The sequence below is a fragment of the Trichosurus vulpecula genome, chromosome 4 (assembly GCF_011100635.1).
Source record: "Trichosurus vulpecula isolate mTriVul1 chromosome 4, mTriVul1.pri, whole genome shotgun sequence".
In the NCBI taxonomy this organism is placed as follows: Eukaryota; Metazoa; Chordata; class Mammalia; order Diprotodontia; family Phalangeridae; genus Trichosurus; species Trichosurus vulpecula.
Window position 1 is genome coordinate 316,948,725 of NC_050576.1, and position 17,210 is coordinate 316,965,934.

Genomic DNA, 17,210 nt, shown 5'->3' on the forward strand with positions numbered 1-17,210 from the left:
AATAAAGCCAAGAAAACAACCATGATACCATCAACATAAACAGAAGGAAAAACCACACACACACACACTTTTTAGAGGTGAGAGATTCATCTCTTAATGCTGTCCAATTCACATATTTTCAGGCTTTTTAAAATGTATTGATCAGTTACGTTGATTTTTCCACCTCTTACTTTTTTTTCCTTTTTTGTCTTTAAAAATACTATTTGTTACATGGGATTCAGAGGCATATGGGGAGAAATTGTGGTAATGTAAAATATCAAGACATCAAGAAAAAACTTATTTACAAAATATTTATATTTACAAACTGAGGATTCTGCAAGTTATCATCTTAGAGAGTTGCCTAGAGCACTGGTAAGTTAGTTGACTATCAACTAGTGCCTGTCAAAGGCTTGACCTGGAATACAGACAACATCTTCTTGGTTTTCAGCTGAACTCTCTAGCCAGCAGATAAAATTGCCTCCCTTCTATTTATCCTTTTTATCCAACATAAAAATAAGGATGGTGCACATAACATCTTAACTCCTTTAGCAATAATGTAGGGAAAATATCAAAACCTTTAAGAGGGACAATAAACTCTTTAGTTGACAAATTTGCTAAGATTCATAAATTTCTAAGTTACATTAACATACAATTTCTAAAAAGTAGGACTAATTGCTTTTATTCAGAATCACAAAATGGAAACAAAGGAGCAGTTTCAGCCAAGTGGGTAAACAACAGATTTTTAAAAGGTAATTATCTGTTTATTTAAAAGACTGAAGTTGCAACAAATGAGACATTTAAGTCTAATAAATAATAAATGAAATATTAAAATACAGTAGTTGTTCACATGAAGTTTAAATTATTCCATTAAATAAACTCTGTTCATCCACAAAACATAATCACATAAAACAGGACCATTTTGAGGCCATTCTGATGAGCCATTTAAAAATCATGTGGATTAACTTACATACTCAGGAGATTCTGCATAAACTGCAAATATTTAAACAAATAATAAATAATAATAAATGGCCATATTTTTTCCCCTACCAACAAAAACCAAAAATAGAATTTGACACAAAACTATACGTAGATCCTATACAATGATTATTCCTAGCTATCCCGGTACAAACAATTGCACATTAGTGTAGGTTTTTATCTATGTTAAATAATCACTAAATTGTTTACTATATATACTTTTCATTTGATGCCTCATCCATACCTGCTTCCTCAATTAAATGAAAGTACAATCTTTAAAGGATAAAACTCCTAACTTACATAAGACTTGATATATGGCATAAGAAATGAATTATTAAATATATGTAGTATAGTAATATATAAAGGACTATTTGTTTAAAGGTATCAACTATGGAAACAATGCAAAAAAAGTAACATGCAACAATGGATATTTGGAAGACCTATGAGTTTGTCTCTCTAAAAAGAAAAAAAGAAAAAAACTCTTTGAAGATGTGATATGGTAGTGTGACATTTCTGCTATTCTTACCTTTACAACAGAGCTTTGTGGTCTAAATACCATTTTAGAATGCTTGATTTCCCTTCTTTTGAAATTGCAGTAGACTACTTCATATTTTTCATTATACTTACAAAAATATACACTCTGAAAAGATAGTGATAATAAATAGTCTGAAAAGTCACTCTGCACTCTTGCCAAGGGCAAGCAATGATTTATGATGGACAAACAAGAAAGAATGCTGATTTAATTTTATTTTACCACCTTAGGTAGTAAAATCCTAATTCTTGCACCATAAAAGTGTGTTTCTTACTTGCAAAGTTGCGAATGGTACACAACAAACTCAATTCCCTTATATACAAATAAGGAGTCAGGCTCACTAATTCTGTGAAAAAAAATTCCCCTATGTATTTATGGTAGGTTAATTGAACTTATATAATAATATTTAGAAGTATATAATAACCACTATTTGGACAGGTTTCTGGAAGACAGTGCACATTTCCATTACTGCTATTCTAGAGAGGGGAGGAACAGGCCATTTTTTTCCATCACTGACATGAAGAAGAATTTGAGGACATGCTAATCACCATTTAGGAAGGGATAATTTAATTTAAAATGTATATATTGTGCTTGTCACATTTCAGGCACTGTGCTAAGAGCTGTGGGTACAAAGCTTAAAAAAAGAGATGGTCTTTGCCCTCAAGAAGCTTAAATTTCAAAATGGGAAGACTGCGCATATAGCAAAGAAGTGGTCAGGGAAGGTAGCTTTGCTCTGGGGAGGTGAACAGTGGAAAGGGGGTATGTATGTTGGCAGGCAGATCATCAGATGGCCTGGGATGGGATTTGAAGTTAAAGAATGTCTACAGGGCTGGGGAAGCTGTGGCCTTGAGACCACATGTGGCCTTTTAGGTCCTTGCATGAGGCCTTTTGACTGAGTCCAATTTTACAGGACAAATCCTTTTATTATAAGGGGATTAGTTCTGTGAAGTTTGGATTCAGACTGGAGAACTTAGAGGGCTACATGTGGCCTCTAGGCCACATGTTGTCCACCCCCGGTCTAGAGTCTAGGATCATACAGTGGGTATATTATGGCATGGCAGTAGTTTGTACACGCATATTCACCAATTTGGGTTAGGCCTAAGGGTAGGAGCTACAAGAAATTACATCCTCAGAGACCGGGTGGAAGATTCAGGAAGACCGAAGAATGGAGGTTTTGCTCTCAGATCCTGTGTCGAAACTGCTAGTCCAGTACAGGTTGGGGGGGTTTCGCAGTGGGAGGTCAGTGTGGACAGACATATGGTGAAATGGCCTGGGTGGAAATGGATGGGTAGATGGGATGTTAAGCTGTGAACTTGCACTGGTTTATTGGAAAGACCCCTCAGATATCTCAGTGCTTTTGCTTCTCTGAGTATATTCCTACTCTGCTCGGAGGCACTTAGATCTGCCAGCAGCCATTAAGGTAAGCTAAAAACTAAGCTGTTCCCTATTAAAACTGGTTTATGTTCAGTTTGAATAGAGAAAGAGTAAGGAATTAGGGGAATTTTCTATGTAAAATTTTCTTCATGTCATTTATGTAGATCACCTGAACTCCAGCTTCTACCTCCAACCAGAATTTAAGAGTCCCCTACTTCTTCCCTCTCTCTCTGACGAATAAGATTTTACCTTATCTTGACCTGATTCAGGCCGACCTCACCACCTCTAGTAAGCTCTCTGAAGGCAGGTCTTGACTACTTGTATTTGTATGCCTGATGCTGGACATGTAGTGAGTGCTTACTAAATGCTTTTTCATTCACTGATTCATTCAGCTGTGTGTACTGTTTTGCAGAAGTTTTCATAAGGGAAGAATTGGATTGATTAGAAAATCTGAAATTATCACATATCACATTTTCAGTTGATTATGCTATATCACTAACAGAAAGTAGCTTAAAGTTTTAGTGACATCTGTTGGAATGATCAAAAAACAAATTATTTCCAGCATAGAGTTTATACATTAAGAGAAGGAAAAAAATTCTTTATTGAGAATTAGCTGCATTTTTTGATTCCCACTCATTCCAAGGAATTCAGCTTATCACTGTTTTAAATCAGAATTCTCACTGTTCTTTAAGGTTTTTGTTATTTTTTCTAAATTGATCTAAACTATTTTCTTGCCTTTGTAATAGAAGATTCGAAAACATACTTTGTGGAAAAATCATTAAGTTATTTTTCAATGCTGAGGAAATAAAAATGGAAGGCCATGAAATTGCATGGATGATACTATCACATCTTCATAATTCTGAATTTCTAAATTAAAGAACACATCTGCTGTAGGAAATCATAAATGCATAAAATGTGATGTCCAGGTCATAAGTCTTGAAAATTGATCTTGTATGACAAGCTGTTTTGTTCTGTGTGAGAACATTATCAGTAATGAAATGCTCATCAGGCTCCTGTCATTTTAGTCACTTGATACTACTGGGACTCACCAGGTTAAAATGGTGACTTCTACCCAGTACTGCCTCCAAACTCACATATGTTATCAAAATTGTCAGTAGACACAAGGGCACACCTCACATGTAATTTGCAATGACAAAGGATGGTTATAAATTGGCAGTATTCTTAAATGAACGGGTCATTGAATGTCAATAAATTAGAAAAAATAAATGTTAAATCAATTCAACAAACATTTATTAAGCACATATTAAATAAAGGGCATTATACTAGGTGTTCTGTATGAACTTACACTACAATATATCATCTAAAAAGAGTCAGAGAAAGTAGAAACAGGTAGTGATGCTTGGTGATGTCATACAGAGAGGTACACTGGCAACTATTTATCAGCCCAATAATAATAACGGAGAGTTCTTCTGACTTTATAGGGGATATATCAAAGATGTGAAAATAAGACCTGACAAATTAGATGACCACTACTCACTAATGGTTATTTACATGGACACGATACTGGCAGAAGGAACCAAGAAAATATTCAAAAATGCTATGGAGTCTTGGGCAGGAAAGGGCAGATTTTGGAACACAGGTGGTATTTTTATGACTGATGCCCATGGAAAGCAAAGGTTTTAAAACAGAATGGTAGATTTGGATTGTAAACAGATGCTTAAAAACATGTCTAAAAAGAACTTGTATTTCTGAGTCATAGCTCAAAATAGAGGAAAACAGGTTCCTGTATTATTAGTTAATACAAGTAAAAAGGTTTAGTAAGAATATATTTGCCTGAAAACTTGCAAATCTAACTCCGAAGTTCATAAACTGAAAAGGAGGAGAGGAGAAAACTGCCTATTTATAGACACCAAGCTACAGATCATGCAAAATAGCTGCAATGTAGTGAGAATAGCAAATGAGACACATAGAAGTTCAAAGGAGGCAAAAATCTAAGAAAGGAGCCAGTAATAAAATTGAGGGTATCAGATGTCTATGGGGAAAAAATGTTTAACATACAAGATAAACTACAGAACTCAATAAGATCTGACCTGTTAAGTATCACTGATAATACATGGGATGATACTCATAACTGGATTATGGCTCTCAAAGGGTAAGCCTTTAAAACACACACACACACACACACACACACACACACACACACACACACACACACACAGTGGGTGCAAGGTAGCATTGTTATATGCTCAGGTGAGGAAATCTAGGAACCAGGAAAAAAAGTGACATTGTCACTAAAACAAATTTTAGATGAGCAGGGCTGAAAGGAAATTGATGAAGAATATGAGAAATATCTTAAGCCTTGCTATGATTCAGTAATGATACATGATATGGTAATGATAGAAAATTAAAATTAGCAAGATTTCTGTTAGAGGAATAGAGCAGCTTTTAATTTTTTTTTACTTGCCTTAATGATAATTTTATCCTTCAAAAGACTGAGGTATCAACAAGTGCAAGATCTATTCTGGATCTGAGTCTCAGTAATAATGGGGAGCTTGTTACTAGGGTAGAAAAATGGGAAACTTGGGATAGGAAAAGAAAGAATGGAGTAAGTTTTAGGCATGGAGAAGTGATCATTTCATATTTGTATTTGTTATAAAGAAAGACAGGAAAGACAGGTATCCTCTGACATATACACTAGATTTGGGGACAGCAGATTTTGTAGAATTCATAGAAATGATAAGCATGAACTAAAATTATACAGTAGAATTCAACCCCAAAAGGACAGAAAATTCAAGAAAAAAATTGTGAAGACACAAAGGGAAACAAAAGAGAGTTGTCTAAAGAAACTTTGGTGAATACACAGTATGAGGGTTGGAGACAGAACAATATTATAGACCAAATGAGGGGCTTATTTCAGCTGAAGGTTTTGATCCTATATGCTATATAACTTAATAATCCTGAAAAGGAAAACTTGAGTAAATACAGAAATGTTTGTACATTATCATTTTTATACACATGTACAGACATGTGAAATATAAAATGTAATAAATAATATAAATAAAATAAGAGATTCTGCCAAGTTGATATAAAAATCTCATATATGCACTGTATGTGATACCAAAGGCTAGACTAGCCTCTTCTCATTCTCTGAATCGACTGGATGCTCTAAATTCTCAAGACTACCTGTTGAAGGAAGGGAAAAAGATAAAGCCTTTAAAGCAGTAAAGACTTTGAATTAGAGGGCCTGATCATTAAATCTTGCATCATTTTCTAGCTCATATTTACATAAGCTTTAAGTTTTACAAAGCACTTAATACAGTGTCCCTAAAAGTCTTAGGGCACTTTTATGCTATTAAAACTTACTTAATCAGTTAATAAACTCTATCAAGCCATTTTAAGGCTTAATAGTTTAAAACCACCCTACCACTTTCTGAGCACCCTATATACATTATCCCATTTAATTCTCTAAGTCCCACTGTGAGGTAGTTGCTATATTATTTTCACTTTACAGATGAAGAAACTGAGACTTAGAGAGTTTAAATGACTCAATGGAGTCATAAACCTTGTATATTACCAAGTACTATAAATTAGATCTCACTAGCCAAAAACAAGAGGTAGCCTACAAAATAATTTAGACTGAAAAAAAAAAACATGTCTGGAGGATGAGAGAAAAAGCAGGTAACAGAGAAGGAATAGAAAGAAGTATAGATGAATAGATGCAAAGTTCAATAAGAACAACTACAGGGAAAATGTAAACAGTAACAAAGGACTATAAAAATATAATTTTTCTCAGTAAAACATAAGACAAGATTTTCATGAATGTGAGTCATGCGGGGGGGCTGTGTTGTCCCAGGGAAGGCCACTTGAGATTATGTAACATGAATTTGTAGTGGCCCCAGTAAGCAGGGTTTCATGATTTTCTACAGCTTCATTCAGTAGCATGTGAGTTTGATGGGAGTATTCCAAGGTAGAAGCTTTGTAGGCCAAGATCAGTGATAAGATGACAGGGTACATATGATGTGCCTGGTACTACAATAGGTGTTAGGGTTCAAATACAATGAATGAAATATTCCTTCTTCACAAGATACTTATATTTTAACAGGAAAAAAAAGAACATGCATAAATATACGGAAAACAAACATAAAAAATATAAACACTTGTAAATACAAAGTGGTCGCAGTTGAGTGTTAGCAGTTGAGGTGAGTTGAAAGTGCTTCACTTTAGAAGGTGGTACTTGAACTGTATCTTAAATAAAAAGAAGGATTCTATGTGGCTGAGGTTGAAAAGAAATTACATTTCTGACACAGGTGTGGGGCAGCTAGTGGAAAAAGGCACATGGACAAGTGATGGAGAGGCATGCCTGAGAAACAGAGAGAAGATTAATTAGATTTGTATCACAGAGTACAGAAGGAAGAGTAACAAACAAGAAGGCTGGAAAGATAAATTGGAAGAAGGTGGTAAAGCTTTAAAAGTTAAAGAGCACGGTTTATATTTGATCCTAGAGGCAAAAAGAAGGCCTCTCTTTTGGAGTTCATTTAGTTGGGAAATGATATTAATACTTAAGGAAAATCACTTTGGAAGCCATGTGGACGATGGAATGAAAGAAATGGTAGGGACTTGTGATAGGGAGACCAATTAGGAGGCCATTATAACAATATAAGCAAAGGGTGCTAAGTGCCTGAATTAAGGAGGTCACGGCTATATTATTAGAGAGAAAGGGTTCAATGTGAGAGGTGTTGTAAAGGTAGAAATGGCAAAATTTGGCAACTGACTGGATATGTGGGGTTTGGAAACCTAAGGAGTTGAGGAAAATGCCAACGATTTGAACTTGGGAAATGAAAAATGGTGGTGTCTTCAACAGAAATATAAAAATTTGGAAGAGGGCTGGCTTTTAAGGGATATATTGAATTTGAGATGTCTCCAGGAAATGCAATTTGAAATGTCGAATAGTCAGCTGGTGATACAGGACTTAGGTTTATGGACAGGATATACAGATCTGAGAGGCATTAGCATAGAGATGATAATTGAACCGATGATATCTGACTTAAGTCACCAAGCCAGAAAATTTAGAGAGTGAAAATTAAGGGGCCTAGGACAGGAATATGGGATATGATCTAGATGATGACTTAGCAAAGGAAACAAAGAAGAGTGTTTAGACATTTAGGAGGAAAACCAAGAGAGCATTCTAAAGTCCAGAAACATTCAATGACATGCCCCTGAAACACAAGGGTAGTATAAAGATAGCTATGATTCATCCCCTTTATCCATACATGTCCCACAGGATTTTGTCTTGGGTATTCTTCTTTTCTCTCTCTATACTACTTCACTTGGTGATCTCATTAGCTTCTACAGATTTAATTAACATCTCTATGCTGAAGATTCTCAAATTTATCTATCCTGCCACAAACCCTTATCAGACCTCCAATCTCACATTTCCAACTGCCTTTCAGACATCTTGAACTAAACATGTCCAAGACAGAACTCATTATCTTTGCCCCTAGCCCTTCTCCCCACTTCTCTATTATAGTAGAGGGCAGCAGCATACTCCCAATCTCTCAGGTTAACAACCTAGGAATCATTCTGTATTCTTTGCTATCTCTCCATCCCCCTGCCCCCATATCCAATCTGTTGCCAAAGCTAATCAATTTTACTTTTGTAATATCTCTCATAAACACTTCCTTCTCTCCTTCAACTCTGCCATCACTCTACTGCAGATCCTTATCATCTCAAGCCTGTGTGCCCCAAGTCTCTCCCTACTCCAAGCAATCCTCCATTCAGTCACCAATATGATTTTTCCAAAGAATGTGTCCCCCTACTGAATAAACTCTAGTTCAGGATTAAAAACAAAATCCTGTGTATAACTTCAAACCCCTCCTTCCTTTATATTTATACCTTATTCTCTGACACAGGCTTCCTTGATATTCCACAACCAAGCCACTTTATCTCTTAGCTCCCTGGATTTTCTCTAGCTCTCTCCCATGCCTGGAATGCTCTTCTTCTTCAACTCTGCCTACTGGCTTCCTTTATGTCCCAACTAAAAGCCCATCTTTTATAAGAAGCCTTTCCCAATCCCTCTTAATTCTAGTGCTTTTCCTCTGTTAACTATTTCCAATTTATCTTGTAAATAGCTTGTTTGTTTGCATGTTGTCTCCTCCCTTAGATTATGGACTTCTAGAGGACAGGGACTGTTTTTGTGTTTATTTGTTTTGCCTCTTTTTAGATCTCTTATACTTTAGCACAGTGCCTGACCCAAAGCAGACACTTAATGTTTATGGACTGACTGATTCAAACCCATTTTTTCAGACTTCAAATCTATTTTATCCTGCAAGATAGAATTTAATAAAAGAAATACACCGAGTCTTTTGTACAAATCATCATAAATTCCACATATTTGGGTCTGAAGAGATTGCTACTTAAGTTTACTTTGAATGTCAAGTATGATTAAACAATCTAATGAAATATGAGCCAAGTTTTTAGTTTAGTGTTCATCTGAAATCAAATGAGTCAAACTTCAAAGGCAGGATCCAAGAAAATTATGTAAATCCTGTAGTGATAATTTATTTGAAAATTTATTTCCAAACTGTAAGCTTTAGAAGTCAAAGTTAAATTTCTCTGATCTCCAGATATATTGAAATAAGACTGACACTTATATTTAGGCTAAAGGTAATGCCTATGACTATTCCCTGAGGGGCAGAGAGGCACTTATAAACAAGCATTTGGGTTTGCATGATTTTCCTTCATTGGGAGAAACAGCGTTTTATATATATGTTCCCTGATACTATATATATAGTATCTCACCATATATATACATATATATACATATGCATATATACATATATGTGTGTATGTGTATATGTATATATATGTATATATGTGTGTGTATGTATGTATGTATGTATGTATGTATATGTATACTCAGCTACTTGCTTTACTCATCCTAAAATATATCTTCTGAACTGAAAGTAGAAAGGGGTAATTCCTGCAAAGCAGGTGTCTTAATCTACCTCTGAAGAGGCCTGGATGAATTTGCGGTTCTGATTTATAAAGTACACCATGTCAACAGTGATGCCAATAGACTCTCATTAGGACTCTGTCCAATCCTCAGGAACAAAAGATAGAAGAATCAGTATTAGACTTGCTTTTGAAAATTTGATAGGAAATACGTGAGGTGGGAACCTATTACTATAATTTCTTTAATTCACTTAAATTTTAAGCAAATGAAATGTGAACTTTGGAAAGTAAATTTTTCTATAATAATATTTTTCTAATTTCTTCTTAGTTAATATAAGTAATTAATCATAGGTTATTAAGGTTATAGAAGCTTCTATTTCAGAGAAATGAATGGAAAAGGAAAGTGAATATATGGATAGTATGGAGTACTATCTAACATATGTGAAACTTAGTGACTTGCTAACATGAATAATAATCATCATCATTGCTTATATAGAACTTCAAGGTTTTCATTCCCTCGAAAACCATATAAGCAAGATGCTATGTTTTGCTATTGTTTTATAGGTGAGCAAATTGGGAAACTGAGGCTGAGAAAGGTTAAGGGATTTGCACAGTATCACACAGCTAGTTTCAGAGATAATTTTTCTGACTCCCAAGTATGGCATTCTACCATGTTATCTACCAAGAAATAAAATAGTGGGATTAGAACTGCTGTAGAGTTCAAACATAAATATTCATTATCTTATTTTTTCATCTATTACATCAAAATATGGCAGACAATAAGTTACTTTTTATGTGTAAAAAGAAACACTCAATAGTACTCACCAGTTTTCATTTCTATCAAGCGTTTCTTTTTTTGTTGACGTTCTGCTTTTTCTCTTTCTGCTATTTCCTTGGCTATCCTGGCACGTTTCTCTTTTTCCTCAGCTTCTCTTCGCTTGGTGTTTTCCTTCATTGCTTGCTATGAAAAATGATTTAAAATATTACCAAGGTTGAATATTGCCTGAAAAAGGCAAAACATCGAATTCATTCATTTATCTATGCAACTTGCATTTGTTAAGCACCTACTATGCAGTAGATGCTGGGCCAAACACTGGCGATACAAAGACAAAAACAAACTTTGCAAAAAATTAGAAGGATGATAAATATTTTCAAGAATGCTTATTGTATATTATTTTCAAAACAATATCCATAGAAAATGTGGTTGAATCTTGGGATTATTTTTAATATGTACAGCTGGACAGCATTTAAAAGCACTTGTTCCTTAATTGTATTAATTAAAAAGGGGAGAAAAGAAAACTTTGTATATTTAAATATCAAGTGATTAAAATAATATACACAGATGGTTAATATTTTCTTATGTACCTAGTCACTGTTTGGAATATCTATTAACTGGAACATTTTATTCCTACTACTACCACCACCTTAATTCAGGTAAGACAAAATTACTTCAATATGAATTCATTCATCCATTCATTAATTCAAAATGATTTTTTCATGTCCTGTGCTAGGTGCTAAGAACATAGTCTTTGCCTTCACAGAGTTTATATTTCTACTGGAGAAAAATATCATGTTCACAGATAATAAAAAATAATTTGAATAATGGGGGTGGCATTCATTAAAAAGGGAAGTCAAGAAAGGTTTCTTATAGAACATGGCCCTTGAGCCAGCTGTGACTGGAGCTAGGGATTAGGAAAGCCAAAGGTTAGGGGCCAGACACAGGGGCCAGTCTGGACAAAGGCACCCATGCAGAAGGTGGAAAGTGATGTATGGAAAACAGCTAGGAGGCCACTTGGCCTACAATGTAGAATATATGAAGGGTGATAGTGTGAAATAAGACTGAGAAGTTAGTCTGGACTTTGACTAAATAGATTTAAAGGCAAAATAGTTACAAAGCATAATGAGTTTCTATTTTCTAATAGAGAAAATAGGCTGCCATTTGTGCTTCTAGAGCAAAGAAGGGACAATCAGGACTGTGTCTTAGGAATTGCAATTTAGAAACAGAATGGAGGACATATTTTATGGAGAGAAATGGATGCTGGAAGACCAGTTAGAGGGCAGTTGTAATAATCCAGAAGAAATGTTATTAAGGCCTGAACCAGAGTACAAGCCTTCTGTGTGGAAAAACGGGGATGGATGCAAGAGAAAGGGTGGAACTAGAAGCAACACGACCTATCCATAACATTTAGGTACATGTAAGTAAAGTTGGAATTGTTCAGGGACCATCTTATTAGGAAGCATATTTTGTTTACAGGAGTTGACCTTTTATTATTTTGAAATATATTTGCCATCTGAGATTATCTGACATTTCTTTCCCTCTTTTGTGGCAAGGCAAGAGAGGGTGGAGAGAATATGTGTGTTTGCATGGGAAGACCAAATGATCCTTTAGTAAAACAGTAAATAATGTTAAGATCATCAATCAGGCAATTAGCATTTATTAAGCACCTACTATGTACCAATGACTGAATTAGGTGCTAAATATATAAAGACAAAAAATGAAATAACTTCTGTTCCTAAGGTGCTTACATTCTACCAGTGGAGACAAAATATCTATTTATAAACCTATACAAAATAAACCCAAGGTAGTTAAAAAGGAAGGACATGGATGGTTGGGACGATAGGAAAGGCTTCATGAAGAAAATGATACTTGGAGGAAATAAGGGATTCTATGAAGTGGAGGTGAAAAGGGAGTATACTCAGGCAAAGAAAATGGCCAGCGCAAAGGCATGGAGATAAAATAACATCCATGAGGAAGACAGGAGAATGTGGCTGGATTGTAAGGTATTCACTATACAATGAAGCTGGAAAGATAAGAAGGATCCAGGTTGTGGAGAGTGGTGGATCATCAGTGCAACAGGTTAGGAACACAAGACACAGTAGTCAATGAATATATTAATCTACTTGCATTGGGGCAGCTAGTGGAAAAAGGCACATAGACAAGTGATGGAGAGGCATACCTGAGAAACAGAGAGAAGATTAATTAGATTTGTATCTAGAGTCCAGAAGGAAGAATAACATGCAAGAAGGCTAGAGAGTTAAATTGGAAGAAGGTTGTAAAGCTTTAAAAGTTAAACAGCATGGTTTATATTTGATCCTAGAGGCAAAAGAAGGCCTCTCTTTTGGAGTTCATTCAGTTGGGAAATGACATTAACACTTAAGGAAAATCACTTTGGAAGCAGTATGTAGGATGGAATGAAGGAAATGGGAGGGACTTGTGAGAGGGAGACCAATCAGGAGGCCATTATAAAAACGTAAGCAAGGGGTGCTAAGTGCCTGAATTAAGGTCATGGCTATATTATTAGAGAGAAAATGTTCAATGCGAGAGGTGTTGTAGAGGTAGAAATGGCAAAATTTGGCAACTGACTTCAAAGACTCCAGCTTCTGGATAAGAACTCGTTATTTGACAAAAACTGCTGGGAAAATCAGAAAACAGCATGACAGAAACTAGGTATACACGAACATTTCACACCACATACCAAGATAAGGTCAAAATGGGTACATGATTTAGACATAAGGCCTGATACCAAGCAAATCAGGAGAGCAAGGAATAGTTTACCTTGTTGGATCCATGGAGAAAAGAATAATTTGTGACCAAACAAAAGATAGAGAAAATTATGAAATGAAAAATGTATAATTTTGATTATATTAAATTAAAAAGTTTTTACACAAAGCCAATGTAACCAAGATTAGAAAGGGAGCAGAAAGCTGGGAAACAATTTTACAGCCAGTGTCTCTGATAAAGCTGTCATTTCTCAAAGGATATGAACAGGCAGTTTCCAGATGAATAAATCAAAGCTATATATAGTCATATGAAAAAATGCTCTAAATCACTACTGATTACAGAAATGAGAATTAAAACAACTCTGAGGTGCCACATCACACCTATCAGATTGGCTAATACGACAAAACAGGAAATGATAAATGTTGGGAGATGATGTGGGAAAATTGGAACATTGTTACATTGCTGGTGGAGTTGTGAACTGATCCAACCATTCTGGACAGCAATTTGGAATTATGCCCAAAGAGCTATAAAACTGTGGATACCCTCTGACCTAGCAATACCACTTCTAGATCTGTATCCCAAAGAAATAAAAAAAATGACAAAAGGATGCACATGTACAAAAATATTTATAGCAGCTTTTTTGTGGTGGCTAAGAATTGGAAATTGAGGAAATGACCATTAATTGGCAAATGGCTGAACAAGTTGTGGTATGTGAATGTAATGGAATACAACTGTTCCATAAGAAATAATGAGTAGGCAGATTTCAGAAAAACCTGGAAAGACTTGTATGAACTAATGCTGAGTGAAATGAGCAGAACCAGGAGAACATTGTACACATTAACAGCAACATTAAACAATGACCAACGTCGATACTTAGCTCTTCTCAGCAGTGGAATGACCTAAGACAATTCCAAAAGACAATAATTGAAAATGCTATCCACATCTAGAGAAAGAACTATGGAGTCTGGATTCAAATCGAAGCATACTGTTCTTACCCCCCGCCCTTTTTTTGTTTTTTCCTTCTGGTGGTTTTTCCCTTTTGTTCTGATTCTTCTTTCACAACATGACTAATGCAGAAATATGTTTAATGTGATTGTACATGTATATCCTATATCAGATTGCATGCTGTTTTGTGGACAGGAAAGGGGAGGGAGGAGAGAAATGTTAGAACTCAAAATCTTACAAAAGTGAATGTTGAAAACTAAAAATAAATAAATGAATACATTTTTAAAAACCATAATAAAAAAGAGTGTGAAGTAAGAGGACAAAAGAAAGGCCAGTACAGAGAGTCTTGGGGTACACACACACAGGGGAATGATATGATGGTAACATTTCATAGATTCTGTCCATTAGAACAAATGATCAGGGGCAGACAGTAAAGTGGGAATTTAACAGATTTGTGATCATTTAGAGAAAAGACTCATAGCACTGGGATTTGGTAAGGGATTTAAAGGAAAACAGAATTTAGATATAAGCAAAGAGGGCTGGGAGTTCCAGGTAAATGAAACAACACGACTTAAAACATAGAAATGGGTGTGTATGTTACAGGTTCAAGGTCTACTGAAACAACAAAAGCTTATTACAATGGATCATATTGTTTACCTGTATATTTTCAAGGATAAAACTCAAAATGAGTATAAATGGTCAAATATTCTCTTTAACAAGTATAGGTTCATTGTAACATAAGCTTTTTATCTACATTTTCCAGATATTATTGGTACCTCTTTCGTGTTTTGTATTGGACAGTAAAAAGGCAAAATCATTTTCTATGAAAAATAACATTTACATTTAGGAACATGGTCTAAAGTCATTGAAGCAATTTTGCTTTTTGAAGAATTAAGTATTGATTTTCAGTTTTTAAAAATCACATGCAGTTTAATAACCATTTTCTCTCATGTTATAACCTCAAGAAGAATAACAATGAAAAGATACAGTGTGTAGCATAGCAAGAAATGTTAGTTAGGAATTAATACAATAATTCAAGAACTAATTTGTATTTTCTTTCATTCCATATAATTTTACTTCTAACTAACTGGATAGAAAGCTACATTAAAGACTACTACATTATTGTACATAGAATTAGTACTTAGCTAACCTTTTCCCCTCTTTCCCCTTAATGTCAAATTATGAACTAAGGAACAGATTTAAGTAAAAGTCAAACATATAAATAGTTGGATATAAGGTACTGAAGATACAGACACCACATTCTTGATTTGTTTTCTACTTAGTCCGCTGAAATATTGTACTTTCATGGATTCCCTTTAATGTTATGTTGCCAACACAAATTGTTTGGCTGTTTATTGTAGATCCTCTCTCGTGAAAGCCTTTTTTGAAAGGTCTTCAGAACTGATTTTAACTGCATAGCAATGCAGTATGTTTCAACTAACTTGTCTCAGCTCAGAAAGAGTACAGAATCAATTCTGAAACAACCAGCAATACCATTATGGAAGAGTGTCTACATTATCCTATCAGAGCAGCTAAACTTATTCATGTTAAAATTTTTGTGTAATTGTTCAATACAGAATAGAGGTCCTAATAATTTCCTTCTCTACTACTAAGTGACAAATCATAGATTTGGTCCCATCTTGTTCAATCTATATCCCCCCAAAGAACCTCCTCCACAACATACAAAACAAATATTCATCCACAGTCTCTGCCTGGAGATCTCCAGTAAGAGAGAAGCTACTGTTTTCTAAGGCAGCCCATTTAACTTTTGAATAGGTCCAATTATTAGGATGGCTTTCCCTATACTGAGCTGCCTAAATCTCTTGGCAAATTCCCATTGCTCCTAGATCTCTGCTCCAGTGCCAAACTGGAAAAGATTAATTTCTCTTCTATGTGACATTTTTCAAGTACTTGAAAACCACTATCATGCTCCCTACCTTACATTTTTTTTTATCTCTGGGTAAAACAACCCTAGTTCCTTCAAATGATACTCACATAACACAGATTCAAGGTCCTTTACCATTCTGGCTTTCCTCCTTTGGGGGCACTCAAGATTATCAATCCCTTTTCTAAGACATGTTGGCCAGTACTAAGCATAGATCCAGAGGCAGTCTGACAAGGGCACAGTAAATCAACAATAACACCTCTTTGTGACTGGAAATTATGAATCTCTTAGATCTTATTACCTTTTTGGATTTCATACCATATTGTTGCCTCATATTTAGTTTGTAGTTCATGAAAGCCCACTGAACTTTTTCAGGAAAACTGTCATGAAACTATCTTCCCCATTATTTACTTGTGAATAAGACATTTTTTTTTCTTCTCATCTATGTTTTATTTCCAATTTTCTACCTGTTTAGAATATATCTAGAATCAAATCAAACTCCACATTCTTTTTTTTTTCACATTGAATTAATTTATACACTAGTCAAGTTGTGGTGAAGAATTATGTAGAATAAGATTTTTTTAACCCCAGTATAAAGCTTTCCATTTGTTCCCACTGAATTTCATCTTACTAGATATGGCAAAATATTCTATTCACTCACTAAGTATTTATTAAGTACCTATTATGTTCCAGACACAGTGATAAGTACTGAAGATATAAAGAAATGCAAAAAGAAAAAAAAAAAGGTTTCTCCCAAATAGGAGTTCACATTCTAATGGGGAAGACAATATGTAAATAACTAGGGACATACAAGATATGTATGGTGTAAGACACTGGGACTGGGGATGGGGGTGGGGGTGGTAAGGGGGCAGAGAAAGGAGGGAGAAAGAGGGACCAACCTCTTGCAAAAAGTAGAATCTCAACTGAGTTTTGAAGAAAGGCAAGGAAGACAAGAGTTAGGAGTGAGAAGGGACAGCATTCTAGGTACAGGGAACAGGGAATGAGAAGATACGGAGCCTGGAGATGGAGGAACAGCAAGCTTGATATAAATATTATTAAGAGCTGATAACATGCCTGGCACTGCAGGGATTCCAGGGATGCAACAA

The 17,210-nt window shown here is 35.1% G+C and overlaps 1 protein-coding gene across 1 annotated transcript in view; it reads right to left on the minus strand.

The window, feature by feature from the left end:
• Window positions 1–17,210, minus strand: part of DIAPH3 (diaphanous related formin 3) — a 335,408-nt gene that overhangs the window by 134,591 nt on the left and 183,607 nt on the right. Inside the window, exon 19 of the mRNA XM_036755144.1 lies at window positions 10,598–10,733. Within this exon, the coding sequence (XP_036611039.1) occupies window positions 10,598–10,733 (136 nt within the window). The remainder of the gene's footprint in view (window positions 1–10,597; window positions 10,734–17,210) is intronic.